Here is an 18,947-nt window from a genome sequence, read left to right on the forward strand (position 1 = left end):
CAGTCCCCATGGGGTGGGCGGCGAGGCGGTGCCGCAGCCACATGTCCACAGGGACACCGGCCAGCCAGTCCTGTCTCCTCTGGCCTCCTGTGGCTCTCGTGGGGAAGAGCCACACACTTGCTGCTGAATGTGGGGCCCAAACCCGGGGCAGTGACTAGAAGCGAGTAGAGGCAGCGCTCGCCCCCCAACGTTGCCATGTATCAGATTCCCTGGGCTGCACAGTCACGGGAGAGTGAGAGGCGTCTGGGCCAGGAAGGCACCAAGGACACTTGCCTGACACCTCCCGGTGCCCAGGAGCCCCTGAAGCATCCGCCTCTCTCAGCTCAGAGGTGACTTCCAGGCACGCCCGGGGCTCCATAAACCGTGAGCAGCCTCTGGGATTGGCTCTTTGCCTCAGATCTGCCAACGCTGATCTCAGAGTAGCTGTGCTGAAAAGGTGAGGCTGTGAGGCAAGACCAGGTGAGCTGGGCCCCCTGTCCCCAGCGCACAGCCTGGTCACCCGCTGGGTCTCACCACCAGCTGTGCACTTGTCGTTCCAGATAAGCGAGGCGGAGATGAACGGGCAGTTCGAGTCGGTGTGTGAGTCCGTCTTCAGTGAGGTCGAGTCTCAGGCCATGGACGCCCTGGACCTCCCCGGGTGCTTCCGCACCAGGAGTCACAGCTACCTGAGGGCCATTCAGGCCGGCTACTCCCAGGACGATGAATGTATTCCCATGATGACGGCCTCCGACCTGACCTCGACTGTGAGGGCCACCACAGGTAACAGCACACCACCCCTGTGCCCTTCCTCACGGAGACACAGTCGTGTGTGGATCTCCGCCCTGGTGGGAGTGGGCATGCCTTTGTCCCCAGGGCCATTTGCTGTCCTGATCTCACTGTCATGTTGCCACATTTGCAGTGGTGTTTGAAACATTTCTTTCCTAGATAACCTTGCTTTCCTTACAATGTGATCTATTCATTATCAAGGGTCTTTAAAATAATCAAGTACAGCTTTTGTAAAGTTTTCTACTGGGAAAAAGTGGAAGTGTGGACACTTGGAAGGCGATTGTGTTTTAACAATCAAAGGTTAATAGGTTGCAGTAAAACTTCAGCTGACATGCAGTGACTCCTGGGTGCCTCCAGAGAGGTGTCCTGGCAGAGTTCCTGTGGCTTGGTAAGTGGCCCCGTAAACATGAGTCTCTGCTGCAAAGCAAGTGGATCATTGATGTAAATCACTAATCATCTTAGGCACTGCAGGTTCACTGTCAGTTTCCTTCAGTTCTGATGGAAACCTTTGAAAATTTACCACGTAAGCTAAATATCACTGCAGTATTCCCATTTACGTGATACAATGAATATGCATGGCCGGGAGGAGCCCATAAAACACAGCACACGAGGAAGGCTCGCCCGGCTGCATATGCAGGCCGAGCAGAGGCGTGCAGCATGAGCAATGCCGTGAGATGCAGAATGCGCAGCGCATCAGAGGAACGGGGCGGTTCTGAGAAGACGCTGTCTTAGCTGCATGGGCACCGGGCAAAGAGACACGGGGAGAGGGGGAAGGAGCGTGCCACTGCACCACACACAGCGCCCGTTTGTCTGAAGGCTAAAGCGTTAGCGGAATGGGGAGAGGTGACACAGGGCAGCACATAATGTCACGTACAGCCCACACGGTCATGGCCCTTGGAGAGGAAGCATGTGGCGCACCTGTGGACAGCTGAGCACAAGCCGGGTCCACACCTGGTTCCATGGCATTGTCACTCTGTGACCTTGGGCATGGTAACTTCTGACTCTCGGTTTTCTGAGGTTTTCGGAGCAGTAGCTGGAGTGATTTATCAAATCAGTCCAATGATTCGTTTTCAAGGAGCGTGAGGGTCCATGGTGACCTCTGATGTGGCTTTGTGGCACCCAAGTGGAGGTTTTGTGATACTCTGACCACTATGCCTTGAGGAAGTGCACTAAAGTGTGGCTCACTCCCTTCTCAAGCATGGCTCTGTGTGTGGGGAGCCCTGCGGCACCTGCAGGGCTGTGTGTACAGTCCAGCTGCGACCACGGCGGAGCACATGGGTGGTGGGGCTGAGCTGCTGGTCCCCTCGTAGGTGTCCCATTTCACTTACTCCTTCCCCTCACTGGAGCCAGGTACCACCTCACGTGCTCTGCTGTTGTGAAAAAGAAATGTAAAAAAAGAGCAAAATAGAAATTTTGGGAGGTAATGAGCTTCACAATAATTGCATTTTTTAGAAAACCACTTACAGAGATCATGACTGACATGCTCATCAGTATTTGTTGAATGTTTCCTATGAACAAGTGAGTTAAGTACTCTCACGGTCTTCAGAAATGCTCTGAAACAGTATTACCTGGTGGCAACGGACTTTTGTGTGTTTAGGCCTGTCATTATTGGCAGAAAAGAAAATAAAACAGATTTCATGTGGATAATACAGTGCAGGATTCAGACTAAAATCCTAATTTATGTACCTGGCCTTTTACCAAGTACATTGTTTTGTTCCCAAAATGTATGCACCAAATACATTACCAAAGAATGCTCCTCTTCAAAGTTTCTAGTGGATCTTGGCTTAGTTACTGAATCAAAATTTCCCCTTGACTATGGGCTGCCAGAGTTGGGAAAAGGTCTGAGATTCAAACAAGAGAAACATGGAAAACACTAGCGGAAATCTTAGGAATGTCAGATTACAGGCTCCATCTTGAAGAAATGTAAGTGTGGAAGGATCATTAATTCTCTTTCCTGATTCACTCCAAACTTGTACATTAAATATTGATAAACTTTCTTTCCTAAGTAGAATTGAGACAGCATACAGCAACAGTCTTTTTAGTAGGATTGCGGAAAATACCAAAGAAATAAAACTTCCCTATCTGGAAGAACAGAAAAACCAAAGTATGGAGAAAAACTATCCAATTATACAGGATATAAATGCCCACTTATTATTAGAACTGAACTTGTCATTCAATTCAGAGCTTCCTGCCAGTGAGGCAAAGCAGATTTCAATAATCATGGATTAAAATACTTGGAAGGTCATATGCCAGTGCTAACATTTGAAACTATCCTTTGTCGTTGTGCATGTGTGTGTGTGTGTGTGTGTGTGTGTGTGTGTGTGTGTGTGTGTGTGTCTGTATGTGGTGAGAGATTGTTCTGACAAATTTTCTTTTGTTTCCAAAACTACCTCTTGAAAGTAAATCCAAAAAAGTTATTTTTAAAAACCTTCAGAGTAATTTTTTGCAAAATAAGATTTATTTAGACGTGTTCCTTTTTGCTTGAAAAATAAACTGTGTTATTAGGGTGTCTCACCTTGTGTAAATGCAAAATGTAATTTTAATATTCATCTAGTAGTAAACACCACATGTATACATGAAAGGTTTATTAAGAATTTTAACGTGTTGGGCATCTATTTTAAACCTGGACAGGTTGATGTTGCCAGCGAGTATGTTTTGCCTGTTTGGGGGACTTGAATTCACACTTTTCTCCGCTGAACCAGTCTCCAGGGAACCTGGGCAGGACACACCACTGGCAACAGCACCAGGGCCCTGAGGGCCTCTCCTTCCCGCTGTTCTTCATCACAACAAACACGGCATATTGATTAGCATCCTCTTGTTCAGTGAAGTGGTTTTGAAAACATCTAACTTTCATTTCACACATGGCTTCTTTCTCATCTGCGAATTGATTTATCAGATAGATTTACTTATCTAAATATGCATTTCACCCAATTTTTCTAGAGAGGAAACGTTATTGATACCATGGATGAAAATCCTATAAAATTAGATTATAATGATTTTTCTCTGGGTCAAAAGTTTTCTCAACATATGTCATCACTGATTCTAGAAGTCATTAACACAAAGGGAAAATCCATGCAGAGCATGACAGAGGAAACAGCCATAACTTACTTTTATTGTTCACGCTTCTGTTGTAACCTGTCCCTCACAGGTACATAATAATCTCAGTCTCCAAGATAGCGCCAGGCCCCTAGAGGCTGAGTGCCTTACTAGGCTCCCAGCCCGTGGCCCAGGCTCTTCTGTAACCTCCTCCTGTGACTGGCCGCCCCGTGCCCTCCCGTAAGGCCCAGGGGTGGCATCAGCCCCCACGTGGCCCAGTCCCATCTGCAAACTACCTTTTGCTTTGTGAGGTGACATGACCACAGGTTCCAAAGATTAGGATGTGGGCATTTCGGGCAGGCATTTTTCTGTCTGCCATATCAGGATTTCAACAAATTAGTTCCTGAGTGAGTGAGAGAATGCAGCCTCCCCTGACACTGGGCCAGGAGTCACACTGACCTCCCCAGACGCACAGAGCGTGGCCAACCCATTGGTCTCTGGGCGCATCAAGCTGACCCTCCTAATAACTTCAAGTCCACCCTGCAAATACGAAACCAAACCCCAGGCTGCCGCACAGGGTCTCGTGAGAAGCCCCAGGCCTGAGGCAAGGCCGGAGCCCCCAGCGAGGAGGCAGGGGCTTCTCCATTCCTTCTCGGAACCAGACTGACTACCAAGCCATGTCTGTGGCATTCCACATAAACCTGTGCTGTGGTCCGAGGATCCTGAATGTGATGCACCGTGAGCGTCTCCAGCAAATTCCTCCTGGCATCCACGGTGCCCCACGGTTGTCCTGGTCCTCTTTAGTGGGGGGTGGTGTCCACAAACCCCTCAGAACTTGTTCTGGAATGGAGCCCAGTCTTTAAGGCACCCCCTACTCCCAGCATCTGAACTCTCAACACAAGTTTGCGAGGCTGGGCATTGCCTCCGGCACGAGTCTGACCACAGCGCTGAGCCCTGGGGGACCAGGGCGGATCTGGGCAGAGGCCTCACCGCCATGGGTCAAGGCGGCAGCTGAACTTCTGAAACGCGGGAAACTGTCTGTGTGGACTTAGTGCCCGTGCTTTCTTGGGACTGTAGCCACGAGCCGCCTTTCACCCACTTATGCTCTAGATCTTCCTGATAAATGCACAAGAGGACAGTCAGCTCCCAGTCCTGGGAGAGACAACACGACAGTTCAGCTGAGCACAGGGGACGGAGACCACGTTCACCCGGCTGCAGGCAGGAAGCCCCATGCCTGAGGGGGGCAGTGCGGGAACCAGGACGGAGACACCTGCCCTGAGTCGTGCAGGAGTCAGCCAGCTCCCCGGGGCCACGGAAAGGACAGGGAATTCAGTGCTTGTGGCTGGGCGCATAGAAACGAGAGGTTGTGATGGATTCATGAGCTATGTCTGGAAGTAATCTGTCAGGTGTATAAAAGAATAAGGAGCACCATTTCAGAAAGACCGTGGTTGCCAAATATCCAGTTGCGGATTTATGCCTTCAGGGAGCTGGTCCTGCAGGAGAGTGGGTGCCCCTGGAGGCGGGTCCTGGCGGAGGCTCAGACCCAAGGCAGCAAACGCTTCTCACCTTCCAAGGACCACACCTCCCCTGTGGGCTGAGTTCATGGGAGAAGCGAATCCAGCCTGGCTGCTCAGGCCAGTCCCGGAGAGGGTGACCCGCCTGCCACGCAGTGATGGGTGACTCGCGGGCCATGTCCATCCCAGGGAATGCAGCCAGAGCGCAGGGGAGATTCTGGTCTAGGAAGGACAACCAGGCATGAGAGCTGGGAAAACCGAGACCTGCCCCCACGGGGAAGCGAGTGAGGACACACAGCAGATGGCAGCTGGCCAGTGGAGGGGGGACCTGGGCGCCAGCAGGACCGGCTTTGGGGCTTGGGGCCTATCCTGACTGCTGGCCTCAGGAGTGAGGATCTGCGGGACTGAGGTGTGTGGCCCCCGGGAATAGGCTCCATCCTGTCCAGGGTGAATGTGGGTGACACCCTGCAGGAAAGGCCACTTGCTCCAGGAGTGAGGGCCCCCAAGGGATCCCTAATGTATTGAAGATTCAGAGATAAAAAGATGATCTTTTTCACTGACTTCTAACTTTAACATTCCCTTCAGTTATGAATGTAGTCAACAAAGCATGTTCCTGTTAGCATATCTATGGCTTCATCGTCCTGAACTGGATAGTTTATTATCACTCTGCAATTTCAAAACATCCTTTATGTTCCTCAGGCTGTGAAATGGCAGCAGTCATTAGTCCTGTACCAGATCTCATTATTTACTGCATGAATGTGCACATGTGTATCACAGAAACTTCAACATTTTGATAACTGTATTTCAGTGTAATTTTTTTTTTCCTCCTCTGCATTTTATTTCTTGGATTTAAAACACTAATTTGGGAAGGAGGTGGTAGGCTTCACCAAGAGCTGAAGGGGCCAGAGCGCTCGGGAGGGCCGAGGAGCCCGGCTCTGGGGCCGCAGTCCCAGCCGGCAGGCACTGCGGCGAGGTCTCTCTCCTCCAAGGCACAAGGCTTCCATGGAGCGGCAAGACCGGGTAGTTTCAGTTTCCAGTATTTGCAGCGTTAGGTTTTCTCATAGATCACTGATGTCAGAAACCATTTTAATTCTTACTTTTTCGTTGTCTTCCTCCCCTGGGATATAAATACCATGAGAGCAGGCGTTTACTGGAAACTGCTAAATGCTCTATTGGAAGCATTGAGAACAGTGCCTGCACAAGTAAGACGTGACCAGTGCCAGGATCCCACATGGCCTCAGGCATCCAGAGCCTCCTGGTCGTGGACGCTGGCTGCCCCGGGTCTCTGCATCCCCTTCCATGTGGATCGCCTCACATGTTCACAGGACTCAAACAGGTGATGCCTGTGGAAGAGCTTCATCACGTCTAGGACACGGGGCACCGCAGCAAGGGGACAGTGTGTGTCCAGGGTGTCCCGGCTTCCCTGGGGCAGTTTCCTTGTCCCCCTGCTGCTGGTCACACACAGCATGCCTTGTCTGCAGGTCTCACATCACCACTGGCAGATGCGCAAAGCCTGTGGCCCCAGGAAGCCCACAGTTTGCTCATGGTGGGGTCTGCAGTGACAAGCTGGTCACATGGGCACCAGCCTTGACCACCAGGCTCCATGAAACCAGTTGGAAATCACAAATCCCATTACTGACACCAAACAGCGTAGGTGCTCACAGGGTGGCACATCCTGGCCAAAAAGTGCACAAACCAGCTGTGGGACATCATTTGTCCTTAGCTCACATATTTCATCATACTGATCAAGGTCACTGCTGTGCCCAGGGCGTTCAGATTCACCCGGTCTCCGAATCACACACCCACACTCTACAGGACTCAGTATTTGCTGGATGTAGGAATGAGTGACTTGAGAATGTACAGTTCATGAAACATTTAACCCGTTTACTTTAACAGTTTGCAGTGACTTAATATTTAAAATTCAATATTTAAACTCCCCTGTGCTTAGCTATTATTCCAGACATCTAGTTGAGCTTTTCCTTTTAGATTGCTTTGCACAGTACAAGTCATATGTGTGTGTGCTGCATTCTTTATCAGACTTCAATGTGACATGATCATCTACAACTTAGCTGTGCAAGAAATAGTGAATCAATTTACTTTCCATAAACCAATTCAAGTCCAAGTCTGAGGGCTCCATCTTGCTGCCTGGTATACTAGGAAATCCAACCTCTACCATTTGGGACACACCCAGGGCATTACCAGTGCCAGGACCCCACACAGCATCAAGGCATTGGGAACTTCCAGGTCTTGGACATGAGATCTCTGAGTCCCGTTCTGCACGGCCCCTCCCATTTCCAGGTCTCGGCTGGGGCTCCACAGGACCCCAGCTGCTCAGAGACCCCCAGGCCCTCTCCCAACTGCCACCGATCTCTGCGGCTCTGCTCTCCCCTCCCCACCCTGGCCGGGCAATCTCGCTGTTGAGCGTCGGCTTTCATAGAAGGCAAGGCGAGTATATCCTGAAGTTGGTTCCCCTGCAGAATCTCTGAGGAGGGGGCCCCAGGGCAGGCTTGCAACAGGAAGGACTGTGGGGAAAAAACATACAAATAGTCTCTCAGAGATTTGCTCCACAACATAGGCCGAGGGCAGAGGTTCCCCCAGAACGGCAGCCGCCTGCCTGCTCGTGGCTGCTCAGGCAACGTCTGCATGCGCTTCCGAAGAGGCCCTTAGCCTCACACAAAATCATTGCTGTGATCCTTCAGCATTTAATTTTGATTCTCTGCAAAGGTGAGAATTATTCAGGCATATAAACTGAATTTGAGGGAACAACTGCCTTTCTCTAAAATTTAAATGTCCAAAAGCTAAATACTCATATCTTGAAAATATTTTTTTAAGTGAGGAAAAAAATTCCATCACTAAATTTCTTTGAACTGTCTTTATAGAGATACCAGAGCTATTCAAAACTTTTACCTTTTAGTCAGTGCTAGCTGTTATCTTTCATTTTCAGTTATCAGTTATCTTTCATTTTCAGTAGAGGTATTAGGGTAAAACAGAATTTACTTGAACCATTTTTTAAATTAACGTATCATTGATACACAATCATATGAAGGTTTCACATGAACATTGTGGCTTCAACATTCACCATATTATAAAGTCCCCCCCCACCCCACTGAAGTCACTGCCCATCAGCGTAGTGAGGTGCTATAGAGTCACTACCTGTCTTCATGCCTGACTACCTTTCCTATGACACCCCTACGTTATTTGCACTAATCATAATACCCCTTATATCCTTCTCCCTCCCTATCCACCCTCCCCATCCCCTTTCCCTTTGGAAGCCGCTGGTCCCTTCCTGGGGTTTGTGAGTCTGCTGCTGTTTTGTTCCTTCAGTTTTCCTTCATTGTTATACTCCACAAATAAATGAAATCATATAGCACTTGTCTTTCTCCATGTGGCTTTTTTCACTGAGCACAATACCCTCTAGCTCCATCCATGTTGTTGCAAATGGTAGGATCTGTTTTCTTCTTATGGCTGAATAATATTCCATTGTGTATATGTACCACACTCTTTATCCATTCATCTATTGATGGACACTTAGGTTGCTTCCATATCTTGGCTATTGTAAATGATGCTGTGATAAACATAGGGGTGCATATGTCTTTTTGAATCTTGGATCTTGTTTTCTTTGGGTAAATTCCTAGGAGTGGAATTCCTGGGTCAAATGGTATTTCTATTTTTAGTTTTTTGAGGAACCTCCATACTGCTTTCCACAATGGTTGAACGAGTTTACATTCCCACCAGCAGTGTAGGAGGGTTCCCCTTTCTCTACATCCTCGCCAGCATTTGTTGTTCCTTGTCTTTTGGATGTTGGCCATCTGAATTTCTTCTTTGGAAAAGGGTCTGTTCAGTTCCTCTGAACATTTTTTAATTGGGTTGTTTATTTTTTGGGTGTTTAGGCATGTGAGTTCTTTATATATTTTGGATGTTAACCCCTATCGGATAGATAGTTTATGAATATATTCTCCCATACGGTAGGATGCCTTTTTGTTCTGCTAAGGGTATTCTTTGCTGTACAGAAGCTTTTTAGTTTGATGAAGTCCCACTTGTTCATTTTTTATTCTGTTTCCCTTGCCTGAGATGTGTTCAGGAAAAAGTTGCTCATGTTTATATTCAAGAGATTTTTGTCTATGTTTTCTTCTATGAGTTTTAAGTTATTTGAACCATTTTAATGTTCCCAAGTTTGGGGGAGGAAATTGAATGAGACTGATTACTCTGAGATCAATGTTTCAACCATATTCTAAGCAACAAAAATGTAAAGTGCTAAACACATGCATGGTGAATTTGGTTTATGATTTCAGGGACTTGGAGTGTGAAATGTGTAAATCTGTCGATACTTTCAAATGACAGATTAAGTGGTGGGAAAGCACAGTAAGGAAATAGTTATGTAGAAATGGGAGACATACACCCATGTGTAAAGCATTCCTTTTTAAAATACTTAATTACATTGGATTTATTTCATGCTAACACAGCCACTAAGATGTAGGATCGTATGTGCTTCTTAAATACAGGTAACAAGAGAGCTCTGAGAATCCGGTGGCTTAATCATGGGAATATTTATACCTCTGCTTAGCCCTTTATTATTTTTTGAATGCTGAGGAGGAAAGAGATAAGAAGGAAGTGATTAATCATATCAAGTGTTGCCATGAGTATAAGTAAAATAAATAAAAAGGAGAAGATCCATTAGCCAAGGTCACCAAAAGCTCACTGTTGGCATGGCAATTCCACATTCATTTAATTTCCCAGAGAAAAATCCTAAGTGGTAAATATAGGGCAATTACAGTTCCAATTCTTTAAATTGTATGTGCTTTGATCTTTCAGTAATAGAAGTTTGGAGTTTTCTTTACTGATTTATTGGCCTAGAGCAGGTCATCTCTACCATTTTGATTTGTCGCAAATGAGTTGAATCAAATCCACAAGTATTTGTTTTGTACCTCGTGTCTTTAAAATGCTGGAGAGATGCTTCATAAAGTGAAAGGAAACTATTTGAAACAGAATCAGAAGCTCCAGACATATATGAAAATAGATACTCATGTTCAGAACTTCTGTACTAACACTTGCTAGTTAACAGTCTCTTCTTATTATTAATATTGAGTCATTACAAAATGTTCTGTGCTTCACAAGGTGGTCAAAATTCTGCCCCCTCCTGAATATTTACAGCAGGGGGTCATGTCTTGGGTCTTTCCTGTAGGGGCAGAGGAGCCTCCTGCCACCCCACCAGCTTGCAGGCTGAGGTTTGCCACCGCGGGGGTTCTGAGAGACGTGCTGTCTGGTAAATGGTATAAGAGACGAATTACTCTGGAATGTCAGGTTATTCCATGGTCAGAAATCATGTGCTTTTCAAAGGTGCTGAGAGAGTCTGCATCTGCCTCAGAGGACAGAGGTGTGGCCAGCATCCCTGCGGCAGAGACACCGGGTAATGCACAGATGCCAGAACTATTACTGTCACTTCAGATTTCATTTGTAACATCCAGGACCAGAGAAGTCCCACGCAGTGTAGTTTGGGGGTCACGTGGAGAGTATTCGGGGGGAGAGTACTGACAACGTGTTCCCTTTCTCAGACTTCCCATCTGAGGCCAAGTCCTGGAGATAATGGTGGTGGCAGGCTTTCTGCAAATACTCGGATACCATCTTTTTCTCCCCAATTCTGCTCCCGCACAAGGGCCAGGTTGGAAGCCAGAGAAGCCCAAAACTCGGAACCGTTAGATTCCACGTGTGAGTCTCGCCACGCAGCTGTCAGCCCACAGAAATGGTGCGGCTGCACCAGCCGGTGCTGTGAGGGTCAGTGGCAGCTCGGATGCTCCGTCCTGCCCACAGCAGCTTTCAGCCCAGCTCAGGCTCTTGGCCCGGGAACCAGCGCCCCGGCCGTCAGGAGAGACAGGAGGCCCAGCAGAGCGCAGGCGAGGGAGGCCTGAGCAGGCTGCCTCTCCAGAGGGGCAGCCACAGGAGCCCAGACGGGCGGGCAGACGGGCAGCGGTCTCCCGCCCAGGTCCTGGCCTCCACCACACCGGCCTATCGCCCTGTCTCCGTCCACCGCACACCTGCGCAGCTAGCAGAGGGTCGCCTCTCCTGCAAGGCACAGGATGTGGGACGATGTCTGACTTCCAGGCAGCTTAGGCTGAGGAATAGCTTCTCTTTATTCTCTGGATCCAGGCCCATCAGAAGTGAAGTTGAAAAGTTAGAAACATAAAGATGGGATGCTGCCATACACACGTGAGACCCGACGGCAAGGCACCGGCGCGTGCTCCCGGGCAGACATCCGCCAGGCCTCGGGCCCAGCTAAGGCGGTGTCTGCGGAGGAGCTGCGCCGGCCATGTGCAGGGACCCCGCCTTGCACGGCCAAACAGGCCCATGTTTTGAGCCTAGGAATTCCCTCTTTCCCTTGACAGTGACGCTGGCTTTTTTTCTGGTCCTACATTCATTAACGTGGAATTCAGAGATGTTTGTGTTTCTCTTTTTTAAAAATACAATTTCACTAACCTCATGCTCACTGAATATTGAGTTAGGTTCCAGCAGAAAGTGTGGGGGCTGTGCTTCCAAACATTTTAGTGAAGCCACACATGCAGTCTGTCTTGCTTCTATCACTTCTGTCACCTTAGAACATGACGTATATTTTAATAATTCAATTGGTTTAGCCCCCACCTCTGCCCCCCTGCAGAGAACAAGCACCAGGAAGGCAGAGATCCTCTCACTGCTGTCAGTGTCTAGATTAGTGCTTGGTGTGCAGTGGACATTAAATAAATACTTGGTGACTTTCCTTAATGAAAACAATAAAAAATGAGTGAATTACTTAATAAAAAGCATTTTTCTCTTTCTGTCTCTGAACCACCACAGATGTTAGTGCTTACTGTTGCCAGCTTGCAGAAAGCTCATATTCTTGAATGATTTTTCTGAGTTTCAAGCACAGCAGGGAAGAACAGAAAATAAAACCTTTTATGTAATGCCGGTGACACTTAGCAGGCCGTGGGTGATCAATAAACATCTGGGACCCGTGAATTTGTGAACCTGTCCATTCTGCAGGCTTCCTGTAGAACGTCTTTGTAGTTCACTATAGGATCTGCATCCTTGTTTCTCTAGCTCCAGAAATTGGGTTCATTTTTCATAATAAAGAACAATGTGAGGAGCACAGTAACGGGAGTCAGATGGGAAACGAGAAGCGTTCGAGTAGTTTCTGGTAGGCCCAGTGAATTGCCACTTGGGTCCGTATATCATCCCTTCTGCATTCTTACCTCAAGGCCGTGCTATGGGGAGATACATGATGCAATTTCCATGCCAGCCTTTTCTCTCAATGTGCCCTCTGCCCTGGGCCGGTGAGGGATGTGATTTCCTGGAGGCTCGGGAGCTTCCCATCTGTCAGGGGCTCTTGGTGTCCAGGGCACCAGGACTGATGGGCAACGTGGCGCGGATGCATTTCAGTGACTACCACAAAGCGGGAGCTCACAGATAACATCACGTCTGCGTAGCCTGTGTTCCTTCTGCTGGGTCCTTGAGTCTGTTAGGAAGCAGTGAACCCTGCCCTTTCACAGGTCGAGGAGGGCCTGAAGCCCATGGCTCCTGGAGGTGGTGCCAGAATGGGGCCCAGCCTCTCCATGCTCCACAGAGCCCGCCGCCACCGTGACTTGCTCCCTGGCGGCAGCAGCCCTCCAGCCACATGACTTGGTCATGCACAGCTCTGAAAGGTCACAGAGAAGCCACTGGTCGGAGCTCTGATTTACTGGCACAAGTGAGATCAGCCATCTATCTGACTGCTCGCTCTCAACGAGACACAGGCAGTGATTCTAAATGCTGGCCCTGCGTCTCAGGGATCGATGACTGTATTTCCCTCTGTTAGTCACCTTGAGATTATGCATGTGTCATCCATATTATAGGAGTGGGGGCCTTCCAGCTTTCTTACTGAGCTTTTTGAGGAAACTGGACAATATTTAGGATGTATGCATGTGACTCTAAGCATCAGTAAGTGTAAGTCAGCAGTTATATACTGTTTTCACCCCTGCAAATAGCATTTGCTTTATCATTTTAGTAATTTTTTCACGTAAGGTCCTTTTCTTTGCCTTGAATAAAGAAACGATAATGACTCTAGATATATTAGCTTATGTAGGTCAACAGCCATACACTTATTGTTTGCAATATGGTGATGTAGAAATCAATGATTTCATCATCAAACAAAATGCCACCTAAGAATAACACACACATACCCGCCAAGTTTTAATAGTGAAAATATAATCTGGTACAACCAGACTTCATTCATGATTAAGCATCCCAAGTGAAATAGTACACACGTCCCGACTGCAAAGGCACACAAGCGCCACCCACTGTGCCGTTCGCACCCTCCCAGAGTGGACCAGTCAGTCGCCGTTGTGTCGTTGTGGTTGGTCTGCCATCTGCTCCATGGAGAAAAGCCATTCTTTGCAAAGCAATATTTTTCATCTAAGTTTAAAGCTTGGCCTTCCTAAGACTCAGGACGTCACTGTGTCCTACTGGACGGCCGATTCTGGCGGGAGCAGGCGAGGCCGCGGGAAGGCTTTACCATCTCGTCGTCGGGTATTGTGGGTCCCCCCCTGGGTTCTTGCCTGTTTATGGCACGGCCCTTTGAAGGTCCAGAATCCTGCACTTAGGAGCTTATGTGACTCCTCCCGTCACTGAGAGCTGGCTCATTCCGCAATCTTGCTGTGTGACGTGTTTTGTAAGTGTTTAAAATGAGAATAGGAATGTCTTGAGTGGTGGGAACAGCTGCCATCACTTTATTTCACTGTCTACAAGATGTTAAATGCTGCATAGACTGTAATGTCTTGCTAATTAACACATTTGAAATAGGTATCTTTATTGCTAACCCATCCGTGCTGTCCCAGAACTTGGGTGATCCACATAATTTTTTGTAACTTTAGGGAAACCATTATGTGTACATGATTTCTTTTTAACTGAAGTATTATTGATATATAATCTTATATTGGTTTCAAGTGTACAGCACAGTGGTTCAACAGTTACTTATTTTATTAATCCTCACCTTCACTAGTGCAGTTACTTTCTGTCAATATAGGAAGATGTTACAGGATCATCGGTTATATTCTCCATGCTGTATGTACTACCATCCCTGTGACCAACTTACATTATGATTGAGAATTTTTATGCCCCTTTATCTCCCTCCCCCTTCTCCCACCCTCCCCAACCTGCCCCCCATGGTAACCACCAGTCACTTTTCAGTGTCTATAAGAATACTGCTATTTTGTTCATTTTATTGTTTTGTTTTTAGAATCCACAAATAAGTGAAGTCATATGGTACTTGTCTTTCTCCACCTGGCTTATTTCACTGAGCATAATACTGTCTAGCTCCATCCATGTTGTAAATGGAAGGATTTTTTTTTCTTATGGCTGAATAATATTCCATTGTGTATATGTACCACCTCTTCTTTATCCATTCACCTATTGATGGACACTTAGGTTGCTTCCATATCTTGGCTATTGTAAATAGTGCTGCAGTAAACATAGGGGTGCATAGGTCTTGTCAAATCAGGGATCTTGTTTTCTTCAGGTAAATTCCTAGGAGTGGAATTACTGGGTCACGTGGTATTTCTATTTTTAGTTTTCTGAGGAACCTCCATACTGCTTTCCACAGTGGCTGCACCAATTTACATTCCCACCAGCAGTGTAGGAGGGCTCACCTTTCTCCACATCCTCACCAGCATTTGTTGTTTCTTGTCTTTTGGATGTTGGCCTTCCTAACTGGTGTGAGGTAATATTTAACTGTGGTATTGATTTGCATTTCCCTGATGATTAGCAATGTGGAGCATCTTTTCATGTGCCTTTTGGTCATTGTATGTCTTCTCTGGAGAAGTGTCTGTTCAGGTCCTCTGGCCATTTCTTAATCAGGTTATTTGTTTTTTACGTGTTGAGGCATGTGAGTTCTTTATGTATTTTGGATGTTAACCCCTTATTGGATGAGTCACTTATGACTATACTCTCCCATACTGTGGGATGCCTTCTTTGTTCTGCTGATGGTGTCCTTTGCTGTACAGAAGCTTTTCAGTTTGATGTAGTCCCACTTGTTCATTTTTTATTTTGTTTCCCTTGCCCAAGGAGATGTGTCCAGGAAAAAACTGCTCATATTTATGTTCAAGAGATTTTTGCCTGTTTTCTTCTTAGAGTTTTATGTCTTTGTGGTCTTCATGTCTTTGGTCCATTTTGAGTTGACTTTTGTGCATGGATGTGTGCACATTTCTGTGTCCTGTTTGATTTACACTTATGTTTTGAAACTAATATTCAGTAAAGTGTCAAAATAACTTTAATCTTTTGTAGTGAATCCTTTGCCTTCAGCGTTTGGCTTCTGCAATATCCAGACTCTCATTTGGACATTCATGGGCTTGATTACTGTAGCTGCTTCTGTGTTGTTGACTTTAGAGTCCTAATTAGGAGGGGCCGTGGGTGTAAGCGTGGCTGCCACATTCAGACTGAACAGCGATTCTTGCCGCGGAAACACATTTTATCTTGATTACATATTCATGCCTCACACGATAAAATGCTAATTGTCGACTTTTCTTTTTGGCTAACAAATGACTTCCAAGGCTTGAACTCAGAAACGGTGTCCAGAACTCCAGGTGTAGGTGGATAATTAGGCATGCATTTAAAGTAACAAAGCTTGTTTTACCTCATTCAGGTGGCTTATCTTAAATAAAAGGTGTTTCTCCAAGGTCTCTTTCAGTAGATTTGTTAACCCAACACTTTGAAGACCTGAGGACAGTCCTTACGATCAAATGTCACGTGCCTTCTATTATTTCTTGAACAGACAGGTGACACAGGCTGGTGTCGAGCCACATGGTGAACTGTTCTGGGCCCGCGCTGTCTGTTGCTCTGCCTGCCAGCCGTGTCATGGTCAGGCAGCTTACAGGCAGCTGGTGTCACAGGGGAGCTGGCTTTTAATTGTAGTTTAGGTATATAGTGTTTTAGAACTTTTGGCCATTTGAATTTGGCTCATGGTTATGCCACTGGGTGAGCAGTCAGGAATGAAGCCTTTCTCATACATGCATGAGTTTGCAGGCAGTTTCTGTGGGGTCTGCCCCCAAGCGGCCCTCGCACTCGGCCAGTGTGGGCAGCTGCAGACTCTTCCCACATTCCCACCTGGTGGCCCAGGGCTTGGAGCAGTTTCCTCAGAGAGGACTTCCGAATGAGATTAACTCAATCCCAAACACATCTGGGAAAGTACTGTCCTTCCACGCCCCCTCTGCTTCACTCTGACCGCAAGAACTAGTCCACCTGAGCCAGGTTTCCTGTGCGCATCACTACTTCTGGTTTAATGCCATTTTTACCGAGATCCTCCTAAACTGTGTTATGTGCATGACTCCTTCCACCTTAAGTAGTGAAATCGGCTTTCTCTTGATGGAACAGAGGCTTATCTTACACTTGAGAGAAGGCCCTGTACCAAGCATGCCTTTCCCTGGCTCCCAGGACTTTCGGGTGACTGTCACCCAGTTGTCCCTGAGACATAAGCAAAATCCAAGCTAATTCAGTAACTGGATTAGAAACCATAGGTATATTTTAATCTCTCTCCCTTTAATTAGGAAGCGACTTGAAAAATCTCCAGCGATGCTCAGAGTAGTACTATACACATAGTGAAAGAGATCAGTGACGGGCCTCTAAAACGGAAAGGATGGTCATGCCTGGACTCAACTAAAAAAAAAAAAAATAGGTTTTCAGATACTTTAAGATATTGAGTAATCATTTCATTTTTTACTTCAAAATTCACATTTGATCACTGATATTTAAATAAATCTTATGTGGTTATTTAGAAATAGGTATTGGTTTATCTGCCTTTTGAAGATGTACATACCTCAATAGAATTATATGGCTAAATTAAACTTAAATTTTTCGGTTGTATTTAATGTTTGCCTGACATACATATAAAAAATGATAGATAACCCAGCCTGTAACTAATAATTATTGGCTAATAATTATTGACTAATAATTATTGTCAATATATCCTAATTATGGATTCACAAACACAGAATTAATAAAATCTTTATTGCTCAAGCTATCCCACTAAGTAATTGAGTGTTTGTCTTGAATGTATAAAATCATTTCTTTAACTGCTTATTTTAATCCATGGCATCAATTAACATGATCAAATTATTATTTTTAATTCTTTCTTTACTGTATTTCCCAGCTTCTAATTCCAACTTTAACGAGTCATTTAGGAATACACAGTTCTATGCCACAAGATCGTAGGAAACTACAAATATTTGTCCAAAGGAGTGGGCTAATGAGGGAACAGATACATTGATATCCTTTGTTTTTTTAAAATGTCCATCTCAATGTTATTTTATCTGAGCTATTTTATGAACTATTACCCAAGACTGACAACTAATGCTTCAATTTTAAATTATAAAATGTAGAAACATTCAACTAACCAAGAATATTGAAGTGATTTATTGTTCTGCTATAAACAGCCCCGTTTAAAAACCAAGAGAAATCAGGTCATATGTATGTAGGACCTCAGCGAGAGGCAAAAGGAACCGTCAAGAAGTATATTAAATGCCTCTCTTCCACCTTAAAATACAAATCCCATTCGACTTCTGTACAACATGTAGGAAAAGGTTGGTACTGGGGTGCCTGAAAGTTCTAATGTGTATTTCCAAATATGTTTCTTTAACCTGTGTAAAACTTACTATTTCTCAGAACATTAGCTATCAGTTATTTAACCTCTGTTAAAGTCTGTGTGTTGGATTACCCGTGGGCCGTTACAAAGGGAATCACGTGGACAGGAGATCTATTTTCAGGGGCTTAAAAACATCCCCCCGGTGCACACGTTTCCCTCGGTGGAGATGTCGGTGGCTTGGGTCCTGTGCACAGGCAATCCTCAGATGGTCAGCAGGATCTCTGCCCGGGCCCCTTAGCTGAACGCCCCATATGTCTCCTCCAAGAGCCCCACGCCCCTGTCCTGGCAGGCTGTCGCTGTGGGCATGCCCTCGGATGGGCCTCAGGGCCTCAGCGCTTGCTGCCCTGCTCCACAGCAGTGGGAGGGGAGCCTGCAGGGCCCGAGCCGGAAATCACGGCGGCCCCTCACACCTGTTGTCCAATGTTAGCTATCGCCAAGAAAACTGTACAAATAGAAATCCTTTTCATACTCATTAAGGATTTTTCCTGTTCACCTCCGAGCGCCGAGGGAGCACTGCTGGTCTGAGCTCGCGGGGATCGAGGCACTCGGTGGCCTTGGCACCTGCGGCCGCGTGCTCACGGGGCGGCTTCTCCCCCTCCCTTCTCTGCATCTGGGTGGCTGGTCAGGGTGCTGAGAGGGGCTGGGGGTTGAACACCACTGTTATTCGGCTAAAACGCCACGTGTCTGTGGGCCTTCACGGCACTGCTGTGCAGGGTGGGTGCCTGAGAAGCTCGGCCCCCACGAGCTTCCTGTAGGCCAGGAAACATGCCTTTCGGGGGCAAGCAGGTATCACGTGGCCTATTCCCCGAAAGTGACCCCCGTGGCTCTCGAGCACTTAAGGAAGTGGACGATAATCACTGTTGAGCCCCTCTTACTCAGTCTTAAGCCCGTTAGCTAATGGTCCCTTCAAACACTGCGGGTCACAGGGTGAGAGGACAATCCGAAACTTCTTTGGCCGCCAAGTGTATTTCGATTTTTTTTTAAAGAAAACTGAG

At 46.7% G+C, this 18,947-nt stretch overlaps 1 protein-coding gene across 1 annotated transcript in view; it reads left to right on the plus strand.

The window, feature by feature from the left end:
* The window catches only part of LOC118918937 (disks large-associated protein 2), a 67,724-nt gene that overhangs the window by 15,355 nt on the left and 33,422 nt on the right, over positions 1–18,947 (plus strand). Inside the window, exon 5 of the mRNA XM_057505026.1 lies at positions 540–759. Coding sequence (XP_057361009.1) covers positions 540–759 — 220 coding nt within the window. The remainder of the gene's footprint in view (positions 1–539; positions 760–18,947) is intronic.

Source organism: Manis pentadactyla, chromosome 7 (assembly GCF_030020395.1).
Source record: "Manis pentadactyla isolate mManPen7 chromosome 7, mManPen7.hap1, whole genome shotgun sequence".
NCBI lineage: Eukaryota > Metazoa > Chordata > Mammalia > Pholidota > Manidae > Manis > Manis pentadactyla.